Below are 26042 nucleotides of genomic sequence, written 5' to 3' on the forward strand. Positions count from 1 at the left end.
AAGTGAGGCTTTACTTGCTAAGACCACATTGTCTTGGTTAAAGTGGCCTGGAGGAAGACGGAGAAGATGGAGTGGGTAGTTCTGAGTGCACAGGCATCACCCTCGTTCCCCAGACAGGTGGAGAATGGCCCTGAAGCCTCTCTGCCTCACACCTGCTCTGCGCCCTTGGCCCTGCCCACCGCGCTCTGCAGTGCCCCAGCTTGGCCAACCCGCAGGGGGAGGCAAGTGGGTACAGGGCAGGGCCGGCAGGCAGAGTGTGTGCTGGGTAGAGCCACCCGAGGGCCCGGCCTGTGCCTACTGCTACGTCTGTCTCTCTCCCTGCAGGTTCTGGTGGGAGAACAGTGGAGTCTTCACGGACGCACAGAGGCGTGAGCTGGAGAAGCACTCTCTGTCTCGAGTCATCTGTGACAACACAGGCCTGCCCAGCATGCCCGTCGATGCCTTCCGAGTAGGAAAATTCCCCCAGGACTTTGAGTCCTGTGAGGACATCCCTGGCATGAACCTGGACGTGTGGAGGGAGACCTTTCCTCAAGGTGACCTGGCGCCCCTCTACCTGATCCCATAGTACGGACTCCACCAAGGGGCGTGTGGCCTCCCAGGGGCCAACTTAAAACCCTGAGCAGCTTAGAAAAGGGCACCAGTGCACCATTCTGCATGCCCTGGGGGGTCCCTGGTGCTGTCACACCCTGTGAAGTGAGGAAGTTACTCAGCTGAGCCCCCAGAAAGATGCTCAGGGGGCCCTCTGCTGAGGGGTCTGTCTCATGCTCTAGGGCTACAGCAGCCCCCTGGTCAGCTGTGGTTCCCAGAAAGGTGCTCAGGGGGCCCTCTGCTGTGGGGTCTGTGTCGTGCTCTGGGGGTACAGCAGCCCCCTGGCCTCCACAGCAAATCTGGGTCACCTGCAGTGCTGTGAACACTGCAGATGGACACAGCATAGCTCCGTGGCCCTGTGACAGCCACCCCTATCGAGAAGCTGCAGATGAGATCATGTCTTTAAGAGGAAAGGACATCGGCACTGGCTGTTTAGGGAAGGGTCTTCTAGGAAGAACAGGGTTCCCAGGATCCTGACAGTACCTGGGAGTTAGTCTGACACAGCAGGTGTTCAGCCTCTGCTCTGTTCTACACAGCACAGGGCCCAGGTCCAGCTGCGTCATCTCCCAAAGCTCTGCATGCAGCCCTCGATCCTGAGTGTGCAGGCTCTGTGGGGCCCTCGGTGCCATGCCCTGGACACCAACCCCTGACCCTCCTTTACAGGAGGCACATCTGCAGGGCTGGGGCCACTGGCAAGTGGATTAACACAGACACACAAACACACACACACACATATACAGATATACATATATACACATACAGACACACAGACACCACGCGCATATGAAGACTCACAAACACACCACAGACACACACACACAAAGACAACCACACACATATGCAGACACACAAATATACACATGCACACAGAGACACACATAAAAAAAGACACACCACATGCATATCCGGACACAAAAAAATCAAAGACACATAGTCACACACACACCACAGACAGACACCACACAGACACCCAGACACACACACACACACACACAAATACACACATATCCAAACACCCACACACACACAGACTCCTTTCTTTACTTTCTAGAAAAGGGTGACAGACACCGAGCAAGCCCCATCCCAAGGCCCTTCCTGCAGTACAGTCACTGGGAGGCACAGCCGGGTGGCACTAAACATGGATCTGGGGACACAGCTCAGCCCGTGACCGGGACGTTGGAGCGAGGTTTTTTCTTCCTGTGTCTGACCGTGTTTTGACCTGTGACATTGCACAGATGGCAAGTGTGGCTTCCCAGGGAAGGTGGACAATGGGGACTTCGTGCCGTGTGAGGAGGCCGGGAGGCGCGTCCTGGTGTTTTCCTGTCACCATGGGTTCGAGCTGCAGGGCCAAGAGCAGGTCACCTGCACCCAGCAAGGGTGGGACGCCCCACCTCCCATCTGCAAAGGTCAGTCACGTAGCAGCTGTGTGTTTCTATTGACAATTACAAACATCTGCTTGTTTCAAATGCACATCAAGAACAATGTTGAGCATCCTCCCCTTTGCCAGAGGGCCTTCTGAGCATGTCACCTGCCAGGGAAGCTCTGGGAGGAGAAGCACCATCCTTGTAGTTGGCCATGTCCCCATCTTCCTAGACAACAATGTGTCAGGATGGTCGCCTCAAATCGTGACCCACAGAGCCACAGGCCAGGGAAGGAAAGAGGAGTCTGGACGTTCCTTGCAAGGCTGCGAGAAGGGGCCTGCAGAGCTAGTCTCTCAGATGGACACACAGAGCACATTTCACTCGAGGCACCTGCAGAGCAAGGCCCCCCATGCCCAGCAGCTTCCTCGCACCCTTCCTCACATTGGGTGGGACATGGAGATGGGAGGCCGCATCCCAGCACACTGTAAGATGCATCTCCTGAGCCTCTTCCCCTTGCAGGTATGACAAGGGTACCAGGGGGCAGTTGTATTGGTCAGCAGAACCACTGGACAGAGACCCCAGCCCCCACAGACTGTTCTGTGAAATAGTGTGAGCCCCCCAGAATGGTGCCTCTGGTCAGGCTGGTGACCACTAACTCAGAAGCGTCCTGCCAAACTCTGCGGAGTGGGCAGGTGGGACCAGGTTGGTGGAGGGACTCACTGCAGCCACTGGAAAGGCCGCCAGTCCCCCCAAGGCATCAGACACAGTATGACTGGAAGGAAGAAAAGGGCTCAGGCAAGAATCGGGCTGGTTTGTGAGCAGAGGTAAAAACAAAGTCGACCTCTTTTAGTTTCTCTTCAGTTTGGGAAGACAGACCGTCTCTGGAGAAGGAGGTTGGTGACAGGTCCAGCGAGGTGGACGCACCTGGTGCCCAGACTGTGCACTCAGCACTGTCCAGGGCAGCAAATTTCATGCCAGGAATTATTTACCACATTAAGGAGGCCATTACCTCCTTAATGGCCAACCACTCTGAACCCTAAAAGTGAAAGGAAAAACTGAGGCGCCAGGACCACCAGAGTCTCACGGAGACTCAGCCTGGGCCCGTGGCCAGATGTGGGGCAGCTGCCACCCGCACAGGAGCAGGGTCTCAAGTCCTTCCAGGTGGACACCATCCAGCCTCCAGGGTGGGCAGAGCCAAAAGAAAAAAATGAAGCCGCTGCGGGTAGTGTGCAGGAGAGAACTTTGAGGAAGTCTCCAGCTGGTGCAGCTGACTAGGAATGGACGGATCAGAGGCCACAGGCTGGAGACGGAAGCCAGCACCACTGGAAACCTCTGAGTAAACTATGGGGACAATTCTGTTTGCCCAGGTATGCACAGCAGGTGGGCCCAGTGCAGACATGCTCCCAGCTATGTTTGGGGTTTGGACATGAGGGATAATGGACAAGGAACAGCCAACCGGGGGTCAGATAATACCCCAGAGAACAGTAGACAGGGACACTTCTCCCAGGGAACATTCCAGAAGCTTCAGTGGCAGGAGCCCAGCTGGGGTCCGTTGTTATTACTCCAGGCCCAACTTTCATTAATCCCACTTGTAAGGCTCTGGAGCTGACCCCACGGGAGCAAAGGCGTGGCCAGTACAGCTTGGTGCCTGTGCAAACCTGACACACCCCTTCACCAGCGATTCCTGGTTTTCCGTGTGGGTCACAGCAGGAGAAAAGGCCTGGAGTGTGACACCTGGGCTGCACACCTGCACCACTTCTGCCTAACCGTGGGGACGTCTTATGTATCCACTTGGCTCCTGGCTAGGTGTTCACTGTGCCAAGATGCTAGTCACAGGAACATGCAAGGTGCACGTGAAGGGGTAGCAGCTGGGTAGCCGGTGATGAGGGGGCCCACGTGCCCTGCGGTCTGTCCACATGTGCTGCCTGTCCTACAGCAACCATGTTCTGCCTGTCCAGATGCATGTCCTCCACATGGTGGGTCCTTTCTGGCCCCCTGAGTTTTATAGATTTCATCAAAATCATTCTCCTATTTCTGAAATTTTATTACCCCATCTCCCATCTTTTTTCTTCCTTAATTTTTCATTCCCCAAAGTAGCAGCTCCCTGGAGCTAAGATCAGTTTCACTAAGTACTAATTCTAACCAGGCTTGTGCTCCAGGGGACGTGAGAGCATCCCATGGCCTGGCCCACATCCAGCAGCAAGTGCCTGCAGCAGGCTCTGTGGATGGGGAGCTTTATGGATGGCAGAGGCCATGTCACCTGGATGGGAAGCTCTGCAGATGGAGAGTACTATGGACAGCAGAGGCCGTGACTCCTGGAAACTTGTTAGCACCTCAGGCCACCCCAACTCAGATCAGGACCCGTACTGTCCCAAAACCCTATGAGAGAGTCACATCAAAGCCTGGGTGCCCCTCTGGGCAGGGTGGCTCTGGGCTTCTTTATGCAGCCGCAGATATGAGTCTCGTGTCACGCTCCGTGCCTGGGCCTTTTCAGTAGCTATTGGCTGTGTCTCCCCCAGATTGCCCAGCCTCTGCTTGCTGAGTGTGGGCAGGAGTAAATTTAAATTTCATCGATTTAAATGACTTAATAAATGTGCAATACAGAGAACAAGTCACAGATCTTTTGTGATTAACGTAGAAAGTTAAAAAGTAAGTAAAAAGCCGTGGTCAAACTGTGCTGACCCACGCCGTGACTGCCGTAGATTAGCAGCATGCCCAGGACCCCAGAGTGCTGTCTTGACACACTGCTGAGTAAACATGCAAGTGACAGGGTATGGAGTGTTTTGAGAATCCATTTAGATTTTTTAAATGGAGTGGACATATTTATGTGTATCATATTTATAAATGTCTTCACAAATTTGAAAGCTCTGAGCACTACTCAAGAGTGTTGGTACTAGTTACCTCAGCAGACTGGAGCAGAAGGGAGCTGAGATTTTCAACTTTCTGTCTATCCAAGTCTTTGGTTTGTGGCCTATTACATCTATAATTAAAATATACTATCTTATGAAGAAACAAATTACAGAAAACTCAATAAGGAAAAATGCATGGTATAAATGCACTCATTTATGTACACAAATGTTTGCCATAACTATTCCTTTCACTAGAAGTTTCTTGCAAATCAAGAATTGCAAAAAAAAAAAATAGAATCAAGTACGTCATCTAGGGAAATCCTCACTTTTATGGTAAATTCCTAGGAATATACATGTTCAAGTTCATCCTCAGTGAAATGTGCTTATCAAAATACATCCACAGCTAATCATCAGAGAACTGCAAATCAAAACTACTTTGAGATATCATCTAACTCCAGTAAGATTAGCCCATATCACAAAATCCCAAGACCAGAGATGTTGGGGTGGATGTGGAGAAAAGGGAACACTTCTACACTGCTGGTGGGAATGCAAATTAATATATTCCTTTTGGAAAGATGTTTGGAGAACACTTCGAGATCTAAAAATAGATCTGCCATTCAATCCTATAATTCCTCTACTAGGTATATACCCAGAAGACCAAAAATCACATCGTAACAAAGATATTTGTACCAGAATGTTTTGCGCAGCCCAATTCATAATTGCTAAATCCTGGAAAAAGCCCTAGTGCCCATCGATCCACAAATGGATTAATAAATTGTGGTATATGTACACCATGGAATATTAAGCAGCCTTAAAGAAAGATGGAGACTTTACCTCTTTCATGTTTACATGGATGGAGCTGGAACATATTCTTCTTAGTAAAGTATCTCAAGAATGGAAGAAAAAGTATCCAATGTACTCAGCCCTACTATGAAACTAATTTATGGCTTTCACATGAAAGCTATAACCCAGTTATAACCTAAGAATATGGAGAAGGGAGAGAGGGAGGGGAGAGGGGAGGATGGACGAATGGAGGGGGATTGGTGGGACTACACCTGTGGTGCATCTCATAAGGGTACATGTGAAACTTAGTAATGTAGAATATAAATGCCTTCACACAATAACTAAGAAAATGCCAGGAAGGCTATGTTAACCAGTGTGATGAAACGTGTCAAACAGTCTCTAAAACCAGTGTATGGTGCCCCATGATCGCATTAATGTACACAGCTATGATTTAACAATAAAAAAATATATATATATGTATTTTATATATATATATATATATATATATATATATATATATATCCACAGCTTCAGAAAGGGAACCTCGGGCCTAACTGAATTTTTATACAAAAAGCAAATGAGATTTGCCACTCTCTTCTCCACTCAAATCCTACTTATTCACTAAAATCCATCCATATAAAAACCTGATGGAAACCAAAAAGCAAGCAAATGACTTGTAATAAGTCTCAGCTGAGTGCTTTCAAGCTGTGGATTCCAGATAGTTAAAAACTGTGAGTCTGTGGCTTATTATATTCGTCATTGTCAAGAGGTTGTAAAATAAACGAGCATGAATAAATGCTGTGTCCACCACGCGTGAGGCTGCAGTCAGCACAGGTGTGTGTGGAGTGCTGGACGCAGCCTGCAGATGTTTGTGGCTAGCTGAGGAGGGAACCAGGTGCGTCCGCTGCTCTTCTTGAAATTCAGGGTGAAGTGGCAGAAAAGGAAATGGGGGCTTTGCGCAGGTGAGGGGAGCCTGGTGCTGGGCTGAGGCTGTCCCCCTCCACCAACAGGCGTCGGTACCCAGGCAGGCTGGGTTTGGCAGGCTGCTCAGTGTCACCTGGGCTTCCGAGTAGAGTACCCTGACCTATGCAGAGTGCTGCAAGCTGAGTTCTGTGCTCCCAAAAGATGAGTTCACGTTCTACCCCCCACTACCTCCGAAAGTGAACTTACTGGAAACAGTCCTTGCATATGCTGTCGAGTTAAAATGAAGTCACTAAGGGCCCTGATTTGGTGCCTGCTGACCTGCAAGGAGGTGACAAGACAGAAAGGGGAGATGACCCTGTGAGGCTGGATAGAAGGAAGGGTCTGCAAGGTGAGCATCATGGAGGACCACCGAGGAGACCCAAAACCTCCAAGAAAAGCAGAGGACCCCCTAGAACCACCGAGGATCACAACCACCACCAGAAACTGGACCCTCTCCCTGAGGCTTTGTGGGGAGCCTGCCTTGCCAGCCCTGGTCTCAGACTTGTGTCCTCCAGAAGGATGGAGTGGATGCATCTGTGGTGTTAAGCCACCTGGTCCATGGTTGTTTGCCACGGCAGCCATAGGACAGCCTCCCATGGGGTAATCTCAGCTCCTAGCAGGGGAGGTAGAGCAGTGGGAGCACGCCAAGGGACCCCCAGGAAAGGGGCGTGTCAGCAAACGTGGACAGTGGCCGTGGCCAGGCTGCTTCACAGCGAGGGCCTCCCACTGCTGCTCAGCACCCCTCTCCCATGTCCTGGGGTTGAGGACAGGAAGCAGAGCCACAGCCTTTGATATTCTAAGTGATGGCTTTGGAGCCTCAGGGAACACCCGCCTGGCCAGGGAGGCTGCGCAGGCCCCGCATGCCTGGCTGTGTGGCTGCACAGCTCTGCACATGGTGCACGCAGCTGGGGCTGCTCCAGGGTATTACCTGTGAAGGGGCCGTGGTTGGATCTATCATGAATGGATGTCTAGAAACAAAATACACAGGGTAGCCAGAGCTCCATCAACGAGCTCCAGTCCCTTGAAAGTCCTTTACCCTGGGTCGCATTCGCATCTGACCATGGCCTTGTTGCTACTGTCATTATTGAAACTCTGATACTGTGAGAATCTGCTGCATCCTCCAGCAGGCTCTCTGAGGCCCACCTGTGCTCACAGGCCACACTGGCCTGGCCTGGGGAGGCTGCGTGGAGCCCCTGGGACACAGCTCTGCCCAGAACTCGAGCACTGGGCCACGACCCACCCTAGCTGTCCTGTGAGGCTGCTCATGTACACACGTGTTCCTGGGTCCCTGGGGGCCGGAGTCTGGGGCCAAGTCCAGCATTTTTCCTGAGATGCTGGGTGAGTCCCTCGCTCTGACTCGGGGTGCAGGGGCACTGGGGTTCTGAGATGAAGAGATTCTGCCCCTGGTGCCCCTCCCGCAGAGCAGGCCCGGGAGTGCGGCACGTCTCAGTGTGCGGTGCTCACAGATCTTGTGCAAAGGGATAGCAGGGTTTTCACGTTCTGCTGAAGAAAACTTGTGTAGTGAGTTGGCTAGAAGCACGAGTCTAGGACATCAGGTAACTGGTCACAGGTTTTAGGGCCAGGAGACCAGGGCAGGTGGCGCATCCTCACCTGTAGTGCAGGGCATGGAACCCCAATGGCACCCCCGGCCATCTCCTGTGCCAGGTCAAAAATAGTCATAGCTCTCCGCACGCTGGCCAGAGCAACAGACACCACAGGAGCTCCCACAAATGCCCCGAAGAGGAACGGAAGGACATGGTGTCTTCTCCCTCTCAGAGGACTTGCTGGCCACCTAGGAGCCCTCGGGACAGCCTCCTTCCAAACTGCGCCCGCCCACAGCTGAGCCCAGTGGCCTCCCTTGGGGCAGTTGCAGCCTCCCAGGGAGGTGCTGATGCCTGAGACCCAGCCTGCCATCCAGGCTCCTGGAATGAGCTGAGTTTTGTGGCCGTGTCCAGAGGAAGCCTAAGAAACAACTTGTCTGGAGTTGGGCAGAAAAATCACATGCAACCCTCAGGGTCAAAGCCAGGCCACAGATGGAGCCTATGACTGAGGGATAGGACACCCAGGGAGGACGTCAGGGCCAGGCTGGGAGGATCCATTGGGCCCATGAGCGGATGGTGGCTGGAGCCCATGAGGATGTGGGAGGAGGAGTTTGCAGCAGGCACATCCTCCTGTCCTCTGCAGACAGGCACTGAGGCGAGGGGCTGGCCTCTGTCCAGGCCTTGAGTGCCCCATGGGAAGGGCTGACATTGGCCACCCCTCCCCATGGCTGTCCTGGCCCTGTGTGTGCAGATGTGAACGAGTGTACGACCCTGGCTCAGCCCCCCTGCCAGCCCTCCGCACGCTGCAAGAACACCAAGGGCAGCTTCCAATGCGTCTGTTCTGACCCCCTCGTGCTGGCGGAGGACAGCAGGACCTGTGTAGGTGAGCCCCTCCTCTCTGTGTCCACTCAAGAGTTTTGGTAAAACAAAAACAGTGTACGCCCAGGGTCAACACCCACAGTTAACATCCCACCCGGGAAGGGGAAGGATGGCATCTTGATGCTGCAACCATCCTTCCCCAACCCTGCTGGGGTAAAGCAAGGGTTGCATGGGCTGCAGGCCTCCAGGCACTCAGGGTGTCCGCTCCATTATAGCCCCCGCCCCTCTGACAGTGACCCCACAGGACACTCATGTCCCAGTGGGGCCCTGGGTGCTCCTCCCAGGTCAGCCTCTGCACATCCCCCTCCATGGCAGGGCCCTGGGTTCCGGACTGGAACACTGCCCACCCTCCAGCCCTCACCAAGGCTGCATGTGTGGGCCTGACCCAGCACTCAGCTCAGTGCGTCCCTGGTGAAGTTCCTCTCAGAGGGATGTGCTGGTTTCAGCTCCATGTTGCAGAAGAGGATACTGGGGAACAGAGAGGTCGAGTGACATGCTCGGGGCCACACAGCCACTCAGGTGACCTGGACAGAGCAGTGCAGATGTCCTTAGGGGGAGGGCTGACCTGACCTGACAGGGCAGTGGAGACATGTCAGTAACAACACTGTGGGAAGACCACCCTTGGGTTCACAGTGACTCCGGCCCCAGCTGTCATCTCCTTACAGAGACCATAGTCCTGGGCTAGGTCTCCACTCCAGGCACCTCTCCCCTCTGTCCAGAACTTTCTGTCCGATTCCACTGTCCATGCTTAACTTTATTCTGAAATGAGATAATGATCGCTACACCTGCAGATCCAAAATCTGTGGCCGTCCTGTGCCCCAGCTTAAGGGCAGGCTCCCATTATACCAGGGTTCAGGCAGCCCACCAACCACATATTGTCCCCTCACCATGCAGCCTTCTCCTGCAGCAGCCATCAAAGTCCATGCTGTGCCCACTTTCCCAGCTCTGTCCAAGGCCTCTCGGGGTCCCCAGGGTCAGTGGCAGCCTCACTCAGAGGGTACTGAAAGCCTCCCTGGTTTGGGCAGAAGGGGACGTTCCCCGTCCTGTGGGACAGCTTCAACACTGATGACAGGGAAGGCTGCCTGCATACAGCCTGCCAGGTTGCCCCCTGAAAGTCTTCCTACTTTGCAGTCCTGTGGCCCAAGACAGGGTGTGGCCCTGAGTCAGGCGACAGGCTCCACTAACCTGGTCTCCTTCTGTACCCTAGACTCTGGGAGGCTCCCGCAGGCGTCTTGGGTCTCCATTACTCTGGGCGCCCTGCTGGTCGGTGGCTTGGCAGGTCTCACCTGGACAGTGATCTGCAGGTGGTAAGTGCCACGTCTTCATCTGTCTTTGGGCACGGCTGGCAGTGAAGTTGCCTTGTTTTCCCAAGGCCAGTACGGATTATCAGTACCTCAAAGGCATTGGTCTAGGAGCGATTTTGTGCAATGCATTAGAAGTTCTGGGTCCTTTCATTATGTTTTAATAGCGAGACTAGAAGGTAACTAGCACAGCATGGTGGCATCAGATGGCTGCACTGAAATGTGCTGGGGTTGGGAGCAGAGGCTCTTGAAGGGTTTCTCAGGGAAAAAAGGTCACCATGGATAGAATGTTTTATTCTTCAATCATATCCCCTCCCTCAAGGGCAGAGATTGCAAGTTGAGCTTTTAAGTTTAAAAATGGCACAGATTTTCAGAGCCAGAACTAACAGCTCCCTCCGTGAGTATCCTCTGCACAACCCTGCTGGGCAGACTCAGCATCCCCGCCCAGCTGCTGCTTCTCATCCTGTGATTCTTAAGAGCTAAACTCATTGTTGACGCATTGAACAATTGTTCATCTTAAATGGGAAATATTCCAAAAAATAACAGTGTAGACTACAAGAAACCACTGCTGCCCAGTCTGCACCCTGCAGGGTCACGCTGACAGCACCACGGTCGCCTCTGCCTTCTCCTCAGACGGCGGCTCAGCTCAGCCCAGCTCAGCGCATGGCCTCTGGAGGGCACAGCTCCGCAGACCACACCCCATTCACTGTTCTCCCGCACAGCCCACTGCACGCACCCCACAGTTGTGCTATCATAATCACATCTCAGCAATTCCAGACCTCAGGGCTCTCTCAGCGCACCAATGCCTGCCCGACCCAGAAAGAAACTTCCTCACACGTTTTTCACGTTTCACAAAAACTAGGCTTTTAAAACTTGGCAGGACCTTAGCACCCAACATCATCCTTGCTCACTGTTATTTTCAAAGGGGCTCAGGAAGAATCAACAGCAATGGCCTTTTTTTCCTATTGTTTTGTTGTCCGAGGACCTGGTAGGGACTTCTGCGCCCATGAGCTGCCCTTCGTCCCATCTCTGGGGGCCCATTTCCGCTGCCCTGCAGGACCTCTGTGCCAGCCACTGAGGTTGACATGAGTTCTAGGTTGCACATGAGTTTGTGATGTATCTGGTCCTTGATTTCTAAGTGATACATTTCCTAGTAGATTCACAGTTTCCAACAGAACTAACATCCACCACAATTCCTATAATAGCTGTGAGAAATTCTCCAAACAGACAGGTAATAGTAATAGTAGAAGTCATTTGTCAGGCTAAGTCTGACTCAGGCTCAGTCTCCAAGGCTAAGTATGTTTTAGTCACTATCTTGTTTGATCTTCTAATCACATGCGTTAGGTGCTTGCTAAGGGTTGAATCTCTTAATAAATTTACATGTTCAAATTCTAATCCCCAGAATCTCAGAAGATGATCTTATTTGGAAATAAAGTTTTCACTAGTGTGATAAATGGAACATGGTCTGAGTAGGACCCCCCACGCCCTCCTAGGCACGGTGGTCTGTGGTTTTGAAATAACCCGCAGGTCTCTCTGCAGAGCACTTTGTCAGCTTTGCACAGGGCCCCAGCTCTGGCGCCTGGGGTCAGGGAATGTTTCCAGTGTGTTAAGAATCACTTGGGCTTAAATTCTTAGATGTGACTAATAATTAAAACCCCCATGAAATCAACTAAGTGAGAAAAATTGGGCTGTAGGTAAACAACTTCACATTAGCTGGGTTCTGTACTTATTATATATTAAAAGTTTACATTATAAATGCTGATATTACTGTAATTTACTATCCATAATTTTATATTTTAAACGTGCCTGTAAACATTATTATCGCCTTATCATTTTGAGAAGTGTCAGAGCCTATAACCACATCCATAAGGAAAGCAGCTATTCCCTTAAGTCTGGTGGCAGAGTGACAATCACCCGGCCCATTAAACCTGTTGGGACCAGTGGCCACAGATCACTTTGGGCTCTTCTGGGGAGGGACGCCACAGCCCAGGAACGGAAGGTGGTTCCCTGGCAAGAGCCTTAAGTGGGGCCGCCTAGGACTGGAAGAGAATAGTGGCCTGTGACATGCCATGGAGCCCAGATCTGTGACTGAGCTTAACTGGAGGTCACTCATGCAGGACAATCCCAGCGGTTCCCAGGCCAACCTCAGCTCAGGCCTCACCCCTCCTTGTGTCTCATTTTTCAACTTTAAAAATGTGACACTATTTCCAATTTAGGTAATTTCTATGGAGTGGAGATGGGGGCTGAGTGGGGGCCCAGCAGGGTGCCCCTGGAGCATGGATCTCCTGGCCTACCGTCCACTGAGGCAGGTCAGAGAGTTTCTGTATAGCCAGGTTTACACAGAACACTTTTTAGGGCTGGTCTGGGGAAGCAGGTGTCTGGTGTCTGTGGGAACCCAGAGGCAGCAGCTGGAGAGGGGCAGAGATGGCTTTGTCATGCTGGCTACTGTCTGCTGGGCCTCAGCAAGACCAACTGGACTTTCTCACCATCATTAGTTTTGGGGTTTCTGAAGTGTAATTTTTCAGTTTTTCTCTGTCAATTGTTCCCTGTGCCCCGTGCCAGTGAAAGTATTTCACATCGATTACTCCTAGAAATAGTGCACGTTGGGAAACGAACAGTTTGCATTTATTTCCAGTGAACCTGAAAGAAACTGTTCGTGGTTTCCTCAGACACTGCCGGGTCACTCACCTGTCCTGGTCCTGCATCTTCCCACTGATGGATCCAGGCTTCTCTCTGAGCTGCGGCCAGGGCGTTCTCGCTCCTGGCTCCAGCTACCAGATTAACCTGCCTCCCAAACAGAGCCATGTCCGTTCAAAATGTGACCTGTGTGCCAGGTGACGGGGCTGTCCGCCCCCCAGGCTACCTGCACTAGGGCAGGCTGAGTCCACTCGAGGCCGAACCTTCTTGAACAGAGTGTTTGAGACAGGAGCTGTTGAGTAAGGTGTGCAGATTCGTCCCTACGGCCATTTGTCACAGCAGCCTTAGAGGCAGGAGCGTGGGTGGGAATCCCTATAGGTCCCAGAGCTGAGACCATGAGATAATTCTCCTTCCTGTTGACAGCCTGGGTTGCCCATGTGGGACACACTGAACTGGAGCCTGTCCGGGCCACACCCCACCCAGCTAGTGGCCCCTGTCCCCGGGGCCTGGGTGCCGCCTGGGATAGGGGACATTCCTCAGCATAGTAAGTGGATTAAAGTATTTTCATGATGCTCCATCCTGCCATGGCTGGGAACTGAGCTTTAAGGTTTGTCTGGAGTCCTCTTGGCTGGGGTCTGTTCAGTCAGTGAGGGCATAGAATATTCTCCTTAGATCATGACCACAGGCCTGGGGTCTGTGCAGGACACACACAAGCACCAGGGTGCTGTCACTAGACCTTCGGAGAGTCAGTGTTTGGTTATTTCCAGAGAGATGACAGTGCCACCAGCGTTAGCATCAGCCCCTCAGAGGCCGTTCCCAGTGTGGCTTTTGGGGCTCAGGCCTGCACACTCACCCTGTAACCTCTGGGGCACAGGACCTGGGGCTCTGCTGCCCGCCTCCTCCCCCAGCAAAGCTGCAAGGACACCCCTCGTCCTATACTCGTCCTGTATATAGGGTGCCCCACCATGAAGCAGAGATGGGCTCGGTGCTGGGGTCACAGGTATGGACGAGCCAGGCCCCTCTGCAGGTGAGAGAGGGCGTGTGAGCGGGTGCAGCTGCTGCCACACGTGGTGGTGACTGTACCTCCCCCGCCTGTGGGAGCTGTCAGGCAGGTGTGGGTATGTGACACCCAGCGAAGCTGAGTCACGTTGGAGTGGCCTCCAGGATCTCAGCCCACCTGGGTCCCCCTCTTGGGGCTAAGGCCCCATACTCCCCTTGAAACCTCAGGGGCAGCCCCATGTGGCACCTTGGAAGCACTCAACAGGGCTTCTTTGCAGCCCCCCACCCTGCCGTGCCTCAGGCAGGTCCCTCTTCCACTTGTAGCCTAGACACTCACTCAGGCTACCGGCACCACATGGGTGATCTAAATTTCAAAGTCATGTGGGGACTCACCTGGAAAGTCCCATTTTCAGAGCAAAGAAATCCCACAGAAGCCTGGAAGACACCTCTGCCAGGGAGCCCCCCCGGGCACCTGCAGCCCCAAAACTGTGCAGCAGAGCCCTCCTTCTCCTCGTCACCTCCCCACCCTGGAGGCCATGATGCTGAGCAGCTTTAGGACAAGGACAGAGCTGTCTGCCTCTAGTAGTTCTTGGGAAGAACCTGGGTCAGTGTCACTGTCACTTCCCGGAGGTGACACCGGATGAGAATGGTGGAAAGTGGGGGCAGAGGAGGGCACTGGGAATGGCGTTGTCCCTTTCCTGCTATGGTGCTCTCATGCCAGTCACTTTGAAGAGGGCAGCAGAATTGCATCTTTTGCCACATAAAGTGGCCCGAGTGTGGCCCTGCACCTCCTGTGCCCATACAGAGCCACCAGCCAGGCACACTTCTCCAAACTCCCGCTGCGGTTTCTCACCCTAAGTCAGACCCGTAAAGTTCTAATTCAGTAGTTAAGGCACAGTCAATACCCACCCCCAGCTTCTGCTTCTGTTAATCCACCTTCACATCCATTTATTCCCCCTCCCGCTCTCCCTCCATCCCTCTCTGTCTCTATATCTCTGTCTCTCTCTGTCCGTCTCTCTGTCTCATTCTATTTCTCTCTCTCTCTATTTCTCTACGTCTATCTGTCTCTGTCCCACACACACCTGAGTGTGAACACACACAGAGCCGGGCAGGCAGGGAACATAGGGGCTGCCCACCCCGTGTCCCTCCCCCTCTTCACCCCTTGTCCTGTGCTGATTCCCAGGTGGCCCCTGCATGCCCAGCCCTGGCCCTGTGTGCATCCCCACAGTCACGCGTGCCACCCTCTCCCAGGCAGTGGCCAGTGGAGGAAGAAGGAAGTGGACCCGGCTACAGGGCTGACAGCAGCTGGGTCCTGGCAGCCTTTCTCCCAGAGGAGATGCCCAGCGGGACTTTCTCCCAGAGGAGATGCCCAGAGTCACTTCAGGGACTCTGCCTTCCCCCTGCCCCAGAGTGCCAGTGGTGTCCATACAACCTCCTGGGGCCACAATGACCCCGGGTGTTTGCCAGTGCTGAATCCCAGATTCTTCCAGAGCCTCTCTGCAGAGGTGCAGGTGAGGGGCCAGGGAGTGGGGTGCTCAGGGCCAAAAAACGTGGCAGGGATGGCTGGACACTCGGACAGTCAGAGGGCTGTGGGAGGTGTCCAGTCCATTTCTGCTTAGACCAGAGAGCTGTGCAGAAGGCCCCTCACTTCAGGAAATCAATAGACTTAAAGGGAAAGGGGCATCGAGCTTTAGGACTTCAGGAGACCCCTGGAAATACTGTCACTCATTCCATAGGGCAAGTATTTGTATCACAGTTACAAGAAGAAAACTCAAAAAGAAAAAGGTCACTATTATAACGCTGCATTGAGGGAAAATCGTTGAGATTCTTTCTGAACTGAGAGTTTAAATTTTCCGTTTTGTCAGAGGAGTTTTCCAGAGAACACAGGGTCCTGCAGAGACCAACGTCCATGCTGGGGCAGGGTGCTGAGTGCGCCTCTCCTTACACTGCTGGACACATCTTCAGAAATACCCAGTGTCTCTGTGTCAGATGGCGCCTTGAAATAATAAAATAAAATCCACTTAATAGCATAACCTTAGTTATTTCCATCATTCCCAGATAGAAAAGTGATTTAAAAAAAATTTCGGCATCGAATGATATAATGTAGAATCTCATCAAACACCCCCACCACACTGTGCAGAGCTCTCAGTTCATCCTCGCCCACCGTGGCCTCCGTTTGGATCTGTGTGAACTCTTCTCTGGAGAGAGACGAGTTGGTGCACACGGAATGTCCCCATGAGCCCAGTGGACCAAGGTTCCTGTCTCCACCGTGCTGCCTGCTGGTGGAGGTGGCCTCAGGCTCTGGTGGCTCTGGTGAGAGTGAGGACATGGCCTGCCTCAGGACCATTCAGGGCAGACCGGCATGCCGGGAGTGCTGGCTTCTGTTATCATTGCAGGCTCAGGCCAGTCCTGCCCTGAGCTGGCAGGCCAGTGAGCTTTAGGGCTCACTAACCAGGAGGCGACAGATACTGTTCACTGCCCATCGCCCTGCCCGGCTGAACCCACAGCTGCACAGCTGGATGCCAGGTCTGAGCCCGCGAAAGCAAACAGCAGACGGCACACTCTGTGTGTGCAGCCCCACTTGCCATCTCCCACAGACTTGGCCTGGTGACATCTGCTGAAGTCATGCTTCTAAGAAGAGAAAAAATTCACACCAGAATCCTAGTAGTCTTTCCTTTACTTCTTCTTTGGCAAATTGGGGTAAAATACACAAATAACATTAAATTTACCATTTGGGGCATTTTTAAGTGTGCAGTTTATGGCACTAAGAACATTCACGTTGTTGTGCAGATGTCACCACTGTCCCCGTCAGATTTTTTTCATCCTGCAAAACTGGGACTCTGTTCTCCTAGGTGACAGCTCCCCGTCCCCCACCCGGCCCTGGCACCCCCCACGTACTGCCTGCCTCTCAGCAGGGTCGCCCGGCTCTGCCTGTGCTTTTGTGCCTGGTGTGTTTCACTCGGCAGAGTGCCCAGAGGGTCCATCCATGCACGGCAGGTGCGAGGATGTCCTTCCTTGGTAAGGCCGAGCGCTGTCCCGTCACACGCGTTTGTGGTGGCACGTTTTGTTGTCCACTCATCTGGGGGTGGACGCTTGGCTTGCCCCACCTTTAGGCTGGTGTGGATAACGCACATCCGTTTCAGCATTTTTCCATGTTTAATATGGTTCTGTGTGATAAGTCTCCCTTTTGTGTGTTTTATTTTTCATATATGAGGGTAAAGTTTGGCTCCCTAAGAGAGATTGTCCCTGACCGTAAAGACAGCGTCACACACTGAGGAATAGGAGTGTCTCAGGGATGAGCAGAGAGGGCTAAGAGGACAAAGCATGTTCACACAGCACCTGACGCACACTGAAATCCCAGCCTGCGGCGGCTGGGCCAGGCCTCGCGCAACTGGCTCCAGTCCGTTCCCGTGACCACGCTCTGAGGAAGTTACTACTTAGCGACCTTGTTGATGCAGGTTAAAGCCTGGTTCTGTCCTCTGAATGGTAAGCAAATGCTGCTGTCTGCTGTGCTGACCCCAGTCAGACCACACACAGGAGAAGAGTGACCCACAGTTCCATGAGGAAGAAAACAGCCAGTGTTTAGGAGTTTCATATCCCTCCCGGGCAGCTGGAGTGTGGGCTCCAACGCCTCTCAGTGTCACTCAGCCAACACTGTTGGCTCAGGGCAGGTGGTGAAGGCCGGAAGGTGATGGTCACCCATCGACGCAGTGTGTGTGGGACGCTGCTCCCCCCCAGGCAGTTCTGTGTCCTGCCCAGAAGTCTGCCCCAGCCAGGAGCGCACAAGACTCCAGTGGAAGGGCAGGTGAAAGGGGAAAAGATCCCCCTCCTATGCCCTGTGCCAGGACCCTGTTTCTGGCCTGCAGCTCACCCAGGCCACAGAGCGTGCCCACTTCCTAAAGGAAGACGGTGACCCCTGTCACATACCAGAAGCTGGACCCAGTCTCGGGAGCTCTGTGATCAGTGGATGCCAGTTGTGTCACCTGGTGCCCTTCCTGAAGAATCACGGGTGTTAGACAGGCAGACATGAAGAGGTGCTTGCTACAGGCTGGGGACCTGGAAGGACCCGGAGGAGACACAGGACCTAGTAATCTCCACAAGCTCACTGGACAGAGTCTGCTGCCCACGTGGCTTCCCTGAGGTGACCGTGACTGCACGTCATCACCTGCTGACTGCCCCCTCATGAGAGGCAAGGAGGCGGTCTTTATCCCAATGTGTGAATTTCTCAAGAGTCCAGGAATTCAGAGTCAGCCGCGCTGTCAGACCATGACCTCTCTGTGATGACTCACTTCCCCATGACTGTTGTCAAAGGATAAGATTAAGAAACTGGGAAAAAGGACATCCAGAGATGCTTCTCATCTCTCATCTTTGGTAAATCCAAGCCTATAACTCCAAGCCCGGAAAGCACTGAGCTGTTTGCACCAGACCAGCCAACTCCGAGCCTCCTCCGGCCCTGGCGGGTGTGAATTGCTGTCTTCCTGCTTTCTGTGGGGACAGCAGCCAGCACGCCAGCTCTGTGTGCAGACACCGGAGGCCAGACGGCAATGCCCGTTCCATCCACCTGCCCCAGGTGCCAGGGCCCCACCCCAACAACCAGCAGAGACATATCCTTGGTTCCCTTCAGCACATGTGATACAGGGACTTGGGCAAAAACCAAATATTCAGCTGCCAATTCTCATGTCACAGGATGTGGCAGACACAGCTCTGGTGTTTGGGCGCTGCAGTGAACTTGCAGCCAAGCCCAGGGATGGGAGTTGCTGCATGAGTGTGAGGAGTGGCCTGGTGACGAGTGAGGGGCAAGGTGCCCGTCTGGCTGTCTGCGGCAGTTCTAAGATGTCACAGAAGGTGTTGGTGAACATCTGGGCCAAGTACCTCCTTGAACATCATTTTCTAATAGTAAACATTTTCGTCTCCATTACAATAGAGATAAAAACTATCTTATGACATGAATTTTATTAAATATCCTTTTTTCCTTCACAGTTTTGTCATAGGGGTAAAAAGATAAATCTAATAATTACAGATGTTAAGTGACACTTCTACACAGGTGCATAGGCCCCTAACCAGGGAAGAAAATTCTGAAGCCAGGATGCAGGTGCTCCAGAGTCTCCAGAGTGTGTCCTGCAGGACGAGGCCTCTGGCCAGTAGCAACCCCACTGCCAGCTGCACGTCACTTTCTGGAAGCCAGGAGTCATGTTTGTGACCTAAAGTTCTATCTGAAGCTGCTAGCTAAGAGGGAGGCTCTGGGCGCTGGCTGAGGTTAGGGTTAGGGTTAGGTGTTAGGGTTAGGGGTTAGGGTTAGGGGTTAGGGTTAGGATTAGGTGTTAGGGTTAGGGGTTAGACTTAGGGTGAGGTGTTAGGGTTAGGATTAGGTGTTAGGGTTAGGGGTTAGGGTTAGGATTAGGTGTTAGGGGTTAGACTTAGGGTTAGGTGTTAGGGTTAGGGTTAGGCCAGTGCACCTGTTCCTTCTGTGTGCTCAGAGGCACCTCCTGCCCTGCTGGGTCTCACCCCAAAGTGGCAGGGCCTCTGGGAGGTTAGAAGGCCTCCAGTGTGGTTCCCGCAGTAGCATTATTGCCCTGTGAAGATAGACAGGACAGGTGTCCTCTCTCTCTGCCATGTGAGGACACAGCTGACTTGTGTCCTCTGCAGTCCAGGAGGGTGGGGGTTGGGGGTTGCAGGAACAAAATCTGGCAACTCCTGGACCGTTACGAAGAACAGGCTGCTGTTTAAGCCCCAGTAGGTGACACTTAACTGTGGATCCCAAGGGGCCAGGACGTAAGCCCTTCTGCAGGAGCTGCTGACATGCGGTGTCAGCCTGTAACTACAGAGGGGCCTTAGACCCCTGTCCCCACTGCAGCCACGAACTCGGCTGACACTGACTGAGCTAGCCTCTCTTTCCCGGGGTCTGACTTCAGCTGCGGACTGAAACAGAGTCTGGGTCCTCCCCTCACAGAACCTCCTGCATTTAAGTTGGTCCTAGAGACCCTGAAACACCCAGCCCCAGGGCACTGGTGTCCTGAAGTGTGTGAGAGCGACCTGAAGCAGCTGCTACTACCTCAATCCTGGCCACACCAGGACCCACCCTGGAGACCCTGGGACTGTAACCAGTCCTGTGTGTGGTGCTTGTGTCACCATAAGATCTGGTCATGGAGCTTCTGGGTGCAGACGACACCGCGGATGCCCTGGAGCTTGTGTCTCTCCCACAAGTCGGAGGCGACAAGCATCAGAGCAGCAGGGGAGAGAGGGCAGGACGCTGAGGACCAGCAGCAGGGGAGAGTGGCACTGATGAAACACAACCCATTCTTGGTAGTCAGCAAAGAAACGTATGTTGAATCATCCTGTGAGGCCCTTTAAACTTACTGAGTTAAAAAGCACAACAATGGTGATGACAGTGACGATTCAGTGATGCTGGGAAGGGGTGTTGGTAGGTACCAATGGCACTGAAATGGCAGGCGGGCTGTGGGGGGCAGGTGCGAGCTGCGTGCAGTGGGTGTGCTCAGTGACCCCTCCTTCAGGGAGTGCACCAGAGGAGGTGCCTGCAGGACAGAGGGGCAGGGGCATCCTGTGCACAGAGGCAGGGTTTGGTCCAACAGCACAGGTGGCAACAAAGCAAAGGCCTCTGTCAGGGAGGGGCTGGTCAGTGCGTGTCCTCCATGGGCACCACAGGGACACCACAGGGCAGCTGGTCACAGGACCACAGAGAGACACATGACTGCAGTGGTCACAGGTCACAGGACCACACGGGGACACACACGTGTAGTGGTCACAGGACCACAGAGAGACACATGACTGCAGTGGTCACAGGTCACAGGACCACACAGGCACACACACGTGTGGTGGTCACAGGTCAATACAATCACATGTAGAGTGAACATGGAGAAGACAGTGACATGAATTTGGGTAATTTGAGTGAGTTGAGAAGTGGGCATGAGTTTCATAATTAAATTTTCCCTCATAATTGTTGTGATTTAACAAATATGTGATTTCTTTAATAATTAAAGTGTGATTGAATGCTTTGAGTGGGGCGGGGCCAGGGCAGCCCTTCTGACCCTCCTCCTGGGTCCAGGGCCGCCTCCTGACAAGGCTTTGTCCTGACTCAGCTGGGACCTACACGCCTCACTGTGAACCAACTTGCCCGAGTTGCAACTTTCCCCCGGACAGACACAGACAAAGACCCTGGGGAGAGGCAAGTCCCTGGTCAAATCGGAGAGAAAGTGTCCTTGGGGTTTGCACAAAGGCTTCCGACTACAGTTGTGACAGGAGCGTGTTGCTGGCCAGTGTGGGTTCTTCCTAGTGGGCAGCAGTGACAAGGTGTGTTTTACCCGCAGGTCACGTTCTGATGCTAAATCCACACTGCCAATCACAGAGAGAGGTGGAGAGGGAACTTCCCAAACGGGATGTGGAAAACGTCAAGAAGTGGGGACTTCACGGCGTAGTGCTGCCTCCCCGGACAAGGAGCAGGTGGGTTTCGCCTGCTCTGTTGGAGGCAGCTCCTTCTAGTTACACCTGGGGGCCAGGGGAAAGTGTGGCTCACTGCAGCACTGTGTGGGCCCCTGCGTCCCTGTACAAGGCGGGGTCAGTGCAGCACCGCATGGGCATCTGCGTCCCTGTGCACAGCGGAGTCAGTGCGGCACCGCATGGGCCTCCGTGTCCCTGTGCATGGCGGGGTCAGTGTGGCATCACGTGGGCCTCTGTGTCCCTGTGCATGGCGGGGTCAGTGCAGCATCATGTGGGCCTCTGCGTCCCTGTGCATGGTGGGGTCAGTGCGGCACCACGTGGACCTCTGTGTCCCTGGGCATGGAGGGGTCAGTGCAGCATCACGTGGACCTCTGCGTCCCTGTGCATGGTGGGATCAGTGCGGCACCACGTGGACCTCTGTGTCCCTGGGCATGGAGGGGTCAGTGCAGCATCACGTGGACCTCTGCGTCCCTGTGCATGGTGGGGTCAGTGCAGCATCACGTGGACCTCTGCGTCCCTGTGCATGGAGGGGTCAGTGCAGCACCACGTGGACCTCTGCATCTCTGTGCATGGAGGGGTCAATGCAGCATCACGTGGACCTCTGTGTCCCTGTGCATGGAGGGGTCAGTGCAGCACCACGTGGACCTCTACGTCCCTGTGCATGGAGGGGTCAGTGCAGCATCACGTGGACCTCTGCGTCCCTGTGCATGGAGGGGTCAGTGCAGCATCACGTGGACCTCTGTGTCCCTGTGCATGGAGGGGTCAGTGCAGCACCACGTGGGCCTCTGCGTCCCTGTGCACAGCGGGGTCAGTGCGGCACCGCGTGGGCCTCTGCGTCCCTGTGCATGGCGGGGTCAGTGCAGCACTGTGTGGGCCTCTGCGTCTCTGTGCATGGCGGGGTCAGTGCAGCATCACGTGGGCCTCTGCGTCCCTGTGTATGGAGGGGTCAGTGCAGCATCACGTGGGCCTGTGCATCCCTGTGCATGGCAGGGTCAGTGCAGCATCATGTGGGCCTCTGCGTCCCTGTGCATGGAGGGGTCAGTGCAGCATCACCTGGGCCTCTGCGTCCCTGTGCATGGCGGCGTCCTCCATTACTTCTTGCCCTCTCCCCCTCTAGGTTCACTCGTAAAAACTTGTACTTAGAATAATAATTTGTCAAAATTTGAACCTACTTTAAAAAAAATGAACAAATTAGAATCAGCAAACCAAAGAGAGAAGTGAAAATGCCTTTCATTTGGACAAGCCACTTTCAACTCTCATCACCATCTGCGAATTGGCTCGAAGACAGGAGATTAATTAGAAACTGAAACAAAATATTGACTTTTAAATTGAAGAGTTATAATCAATGTAGAAAAAAATCAGTCTAAATTTACTTTTTACCATTTTACCTTGTATGCAGGACCCCAACTGATGTCATCTTAAAAAGTCACTTGAATGAGTTTGACTTTTGAGCTTAAAGAAGCAGAGAGTGGGTTGTGGTTTCTCGTCCCTGGGGTTTGGAGGAGACATTGGTCAGAGAACACAAAGTTTCCCGGAGACCATAGTTGAATATAATGTCTTGTATGTTTCAAAATTGCTAAAATAATAGATTTTTAAACATACTCATTACAACAAAAAAGTATGTGAGGTGATATGTTAATGAGTTTGATTTAGTCACTCTGCAATGTAAACATATTAAAACATTACACTTTACAGTGTAAATATATGTGAGTGTTATTTGTCAATTAAACATAAAAATTTAAACTTAAAACACCACACATACACAAAAGCCCTGCCCGACATAGTCAGCCCACCCTCCTGATACCCAGTGCCCACGCAGAGGCTGTCCTTGGGGACGGGCAGAGCCCTGGGTACCTTCCTTTGGGAGCAGAGTTAGTCTTGGCCCCACCTCCCAAGCTCAGAACCACCCTGGCATGGGAGAGAGGCTCTTTGCAAACCCAGGTGCACAAATGATTGCTTTCCAAGCTACACTTGGGTAGTGTTCCCACCAGGCACCTAATTACACTGATTGATAGTCCAGGGCAACGGCAAAGTGTCCGCAGCTCTGCGAGCCAGCTGGGGATAGTGCTCAGCATGACTCTCTCCTGCAGGGTCCTACTGGCAGATCCCAAATCCCCCTCTGCATGTAGGAGCCTTTGCTCCTTCGGGAAACCCGGCATTCCCAAGCGGATCCTCAGCTGCCTTGTGGGAACAGGTGGAGCTCCCTGGCGTCGGAAACTGCGTAACAGGGTGATAAAGATGAAGGATCGGCGTCCTCTATGAAAGCCCCTCCTAGCTCGGGCGTCACTGCCTATGTGAAGTGTGTGCTGTGACCGCAGGGAACAGAGGTCAGGCATTGCTGGGGTTCAGTCATGCGGGGCTGGAACACTCATACGTCATCCGACAGCCTGACCAGGACACATGGCATGGACACTAAATCCTGCAAATCACCTGTGTTTCAAAAGTCACCATTAAGCCTGTTTGCCAAATAAGGACAGACCTGGTAAAATGCTCAGGTTTCTCAAAGCATGGGTCGTAGTGAGCCTTGCCACCTGACCTTTGGCCTTTTTTGTGAAAGTTCCGAGTCCTTCTGGGTTTTTTTCCCTAAACATGTATTTCCATGTTACACATGCTTGTAATCCCTAGAAATGGTCCCTCCACCTTCAATGTTGTGACACTGAATTCTGCTTGTTTGCACTTTGCCCCTCCCCCACCTCTGTGTCCCCAGGCTCCCAGCTGCCTGCCCACCAGGTGCTTGAGACTCAGAATTCCAGGCCTTTGGACTCGAGCATTTGCACCAAGAGCCTGGGGTCTCAGGCCTTCAGCCTTGACTGAACTATACCATTAGCCTCCCTGGTTCTCTAGCCAGCAGACGGCCTGTGCTGGGACTGGTCAGCTCCACAATCACAAGAGCCAGCCTCCTAATGAATCCCTCTCATCTAGCCATCTCTCTCTATATATATCCAACTCCCTTTATATATATCAATCTCTCTATATATAAATCCATCTCTCTCTCTACCCATCTCTATCCATCCATCCATCTATCCATTCATCTCTCCTATTGGTCCCATCTCTCTGGAGAGCCCGGGCCCATGCACATGTGATAAGAGTCCCAGAATAACTGAGTGTCTGTGGCTCAATGTCCTGAAAATTTCTAGCTCGCCAACCTGCCAGTGAGATCAACTCACCGACCTGCCAGTGAGAAGAACCTTAACACGTGTGCTGTCTCCTCAGTGCCTCAACCCTAACGCTTCTCCTCGGAATCAGACTATTTGGGGTCTGAGTAACTTCACCGGATTCTAGTTGATCAGCTGCAGGGATATTTGTAGCTCTGCCAAGTGTCAATCCACTTAGAATGGAGGGTGGGCGCTGTGTGCGACTGGCTCAGGGTAGGGAGTTGACGGACTCCCATCTGAGGCCTCCCTTTCATGTTCTGCTGGGCCGCTCACAGGTGCACTGTGCACAGTGGCAGTGGAGTTGTCCTGTATTGGAGTGACCCCCCCAAAAGTCACTGTGCACAGCCCCTTTATTTGGTAGAGGAGTAGTTGAGTTCCAGGTGTGAGTGGAAGTTTCTAGAGTCACACAGCAGCTGAAAGGTCAAGAAGGAACAGAAACACAATCACAGTCAGCTGTCTGCACCAGCCCTGCAGTGGAGTCGACTGCCCATCACCTCTGCCCCCAAACCCAACGTTCCAAAATTGTGTTTGCTGTTCAGATTGTTGCTTCTCCCTTATTAAACCTTCTGCTATGCTATTCATTAAAAACTCTGGCAAATCAATTGATCAGAGCCACACCCTCCCTCCCCTCGCCTTACAGTGCCCATCCCTTGTATTTGGCACAGAGGGACACAGTGACCCAAGTCACCTGGGAGCACAGGTTCCGAATGTACAACCCCTACCCTACTCCAGCCCTCACCGACATGAGTCCTGGCCACCTCATTTGGGGTGCGGCTTTTGAGCAAAGCGGCCTCTCAGTGGAGAAGAAAACGGGGAAACTTGACCCTGGCAAATGCTGCGCGCACAGCACCACCTTCTGGGTAACTTGGAAAACAGCAATATCACTGCTGTTTCCTGACCTAGCATTTGTTCTGCTGAAAGAATTTACGTCTATTTGCTTCTAGTGTGCTTGATTTACATGGAAACATTTTAAATTTACTTTTTGAGTGTTTCTGCCTGGAGCTGGACATCGCCACTTTCTTGCTGTGCTGTTCACATGAGGAGCTTTGTGTCCTGAGTGCTCACAGTCCCTGGTGGCTTCTCAGATCCTCCTCAAAGCCACAGACCCCAAACATGCCGAGGGCACAGCCTCCTGTCACTTGCTCACTTGCTCACTCACCTGTCCTGGTAGGAGCAGGCAGACCGGGGAATGAGGGTGAGAGGTCGGGGAAGAACACTCACAGAGGCACTCATCTTCTGGACTTTGCTGCTGAGCTCAGAAAACGAAGGTATCTGCCCCCCAAAGTGAAAGCCTCTGTGCTGCAGGGAGCTCTTGTAATGCAAAGTCTCCCTCCGAAGGTGAGAGCTTCTCTGTAAGGCGTGTCTATGCAGCCTCAGCCTCAGGAGTGCACCGTCCTCCTTGGGAGCAGGCAGGTGGGATGTCGGCAGTGCTGAACAGAGGATGACACTGTCCCTCAGAGAAAACACAGAGGGACGAAGAACGTGTGGAGCCCTAGTCCCCGCACTTGGAATGGGAGCGCGTCACAGTCTC

At 53.0% G+C, this 26042-nt stretch overlaps 1 protein-coding gene across 1 annotated transcript in view; it reads left to right on the plus strand.

Annotated features, from left to right (window-relative positions):
* The window catches only part of TPO (thyroid peroxidase), a 56934-nt gene extending 31135 nt beyond the window's left edge, over window positions 1–25799 (plus strand). The window contains exons 11-19 of the mRNA XM_053587714.1: window positions 325–533; window positions 1824–1994; window positions 8837–8968; window positions 10172–10271; window positions 21227–21359; window positions 21516–22393; window positions 23447–23585; window positions 25177–25371; window positions 25683–25799. Coding sequence (XP_053443689.1) covers window positions 325–533; window positions 1824–1994; window positions 8837–8968; window positions 10172–10271; window positions 21227–21359; window positions 21516–22393; window positions 23447–23585; window positions 25177–25371; window positions 25683–25799 — 2074 coding nt within the window. The remainder of the gene's footprint in view (window positions 1–324; window positions 534–1823; window positions 1995–8836; window positions 8969–10171; window positions 10272–21226; window positions 21360–21515; window positions 22394–23446; window positions 23586–25176; window positions 25372–25682) is intronic.
* The last annotated feature ends 243 nt before the right edge of the window (window positions 25800–26042 follow it).

The sequence above is a fragment of the Nycticebus coucang genome, chromosome 4 (assembly GCF_027406575.1).
Source record: "Nycticebus coucang isolate mNycCou1 chromosome 4, mNycCou1.pri, whole genome shotgun sequence".
Classification (NCBI taxonomy): Eukaryota; Metazoa; Chordata; class Mammalia; order Primates; family Lorisidae; genus Nycticebus; species Nycticebus coucang.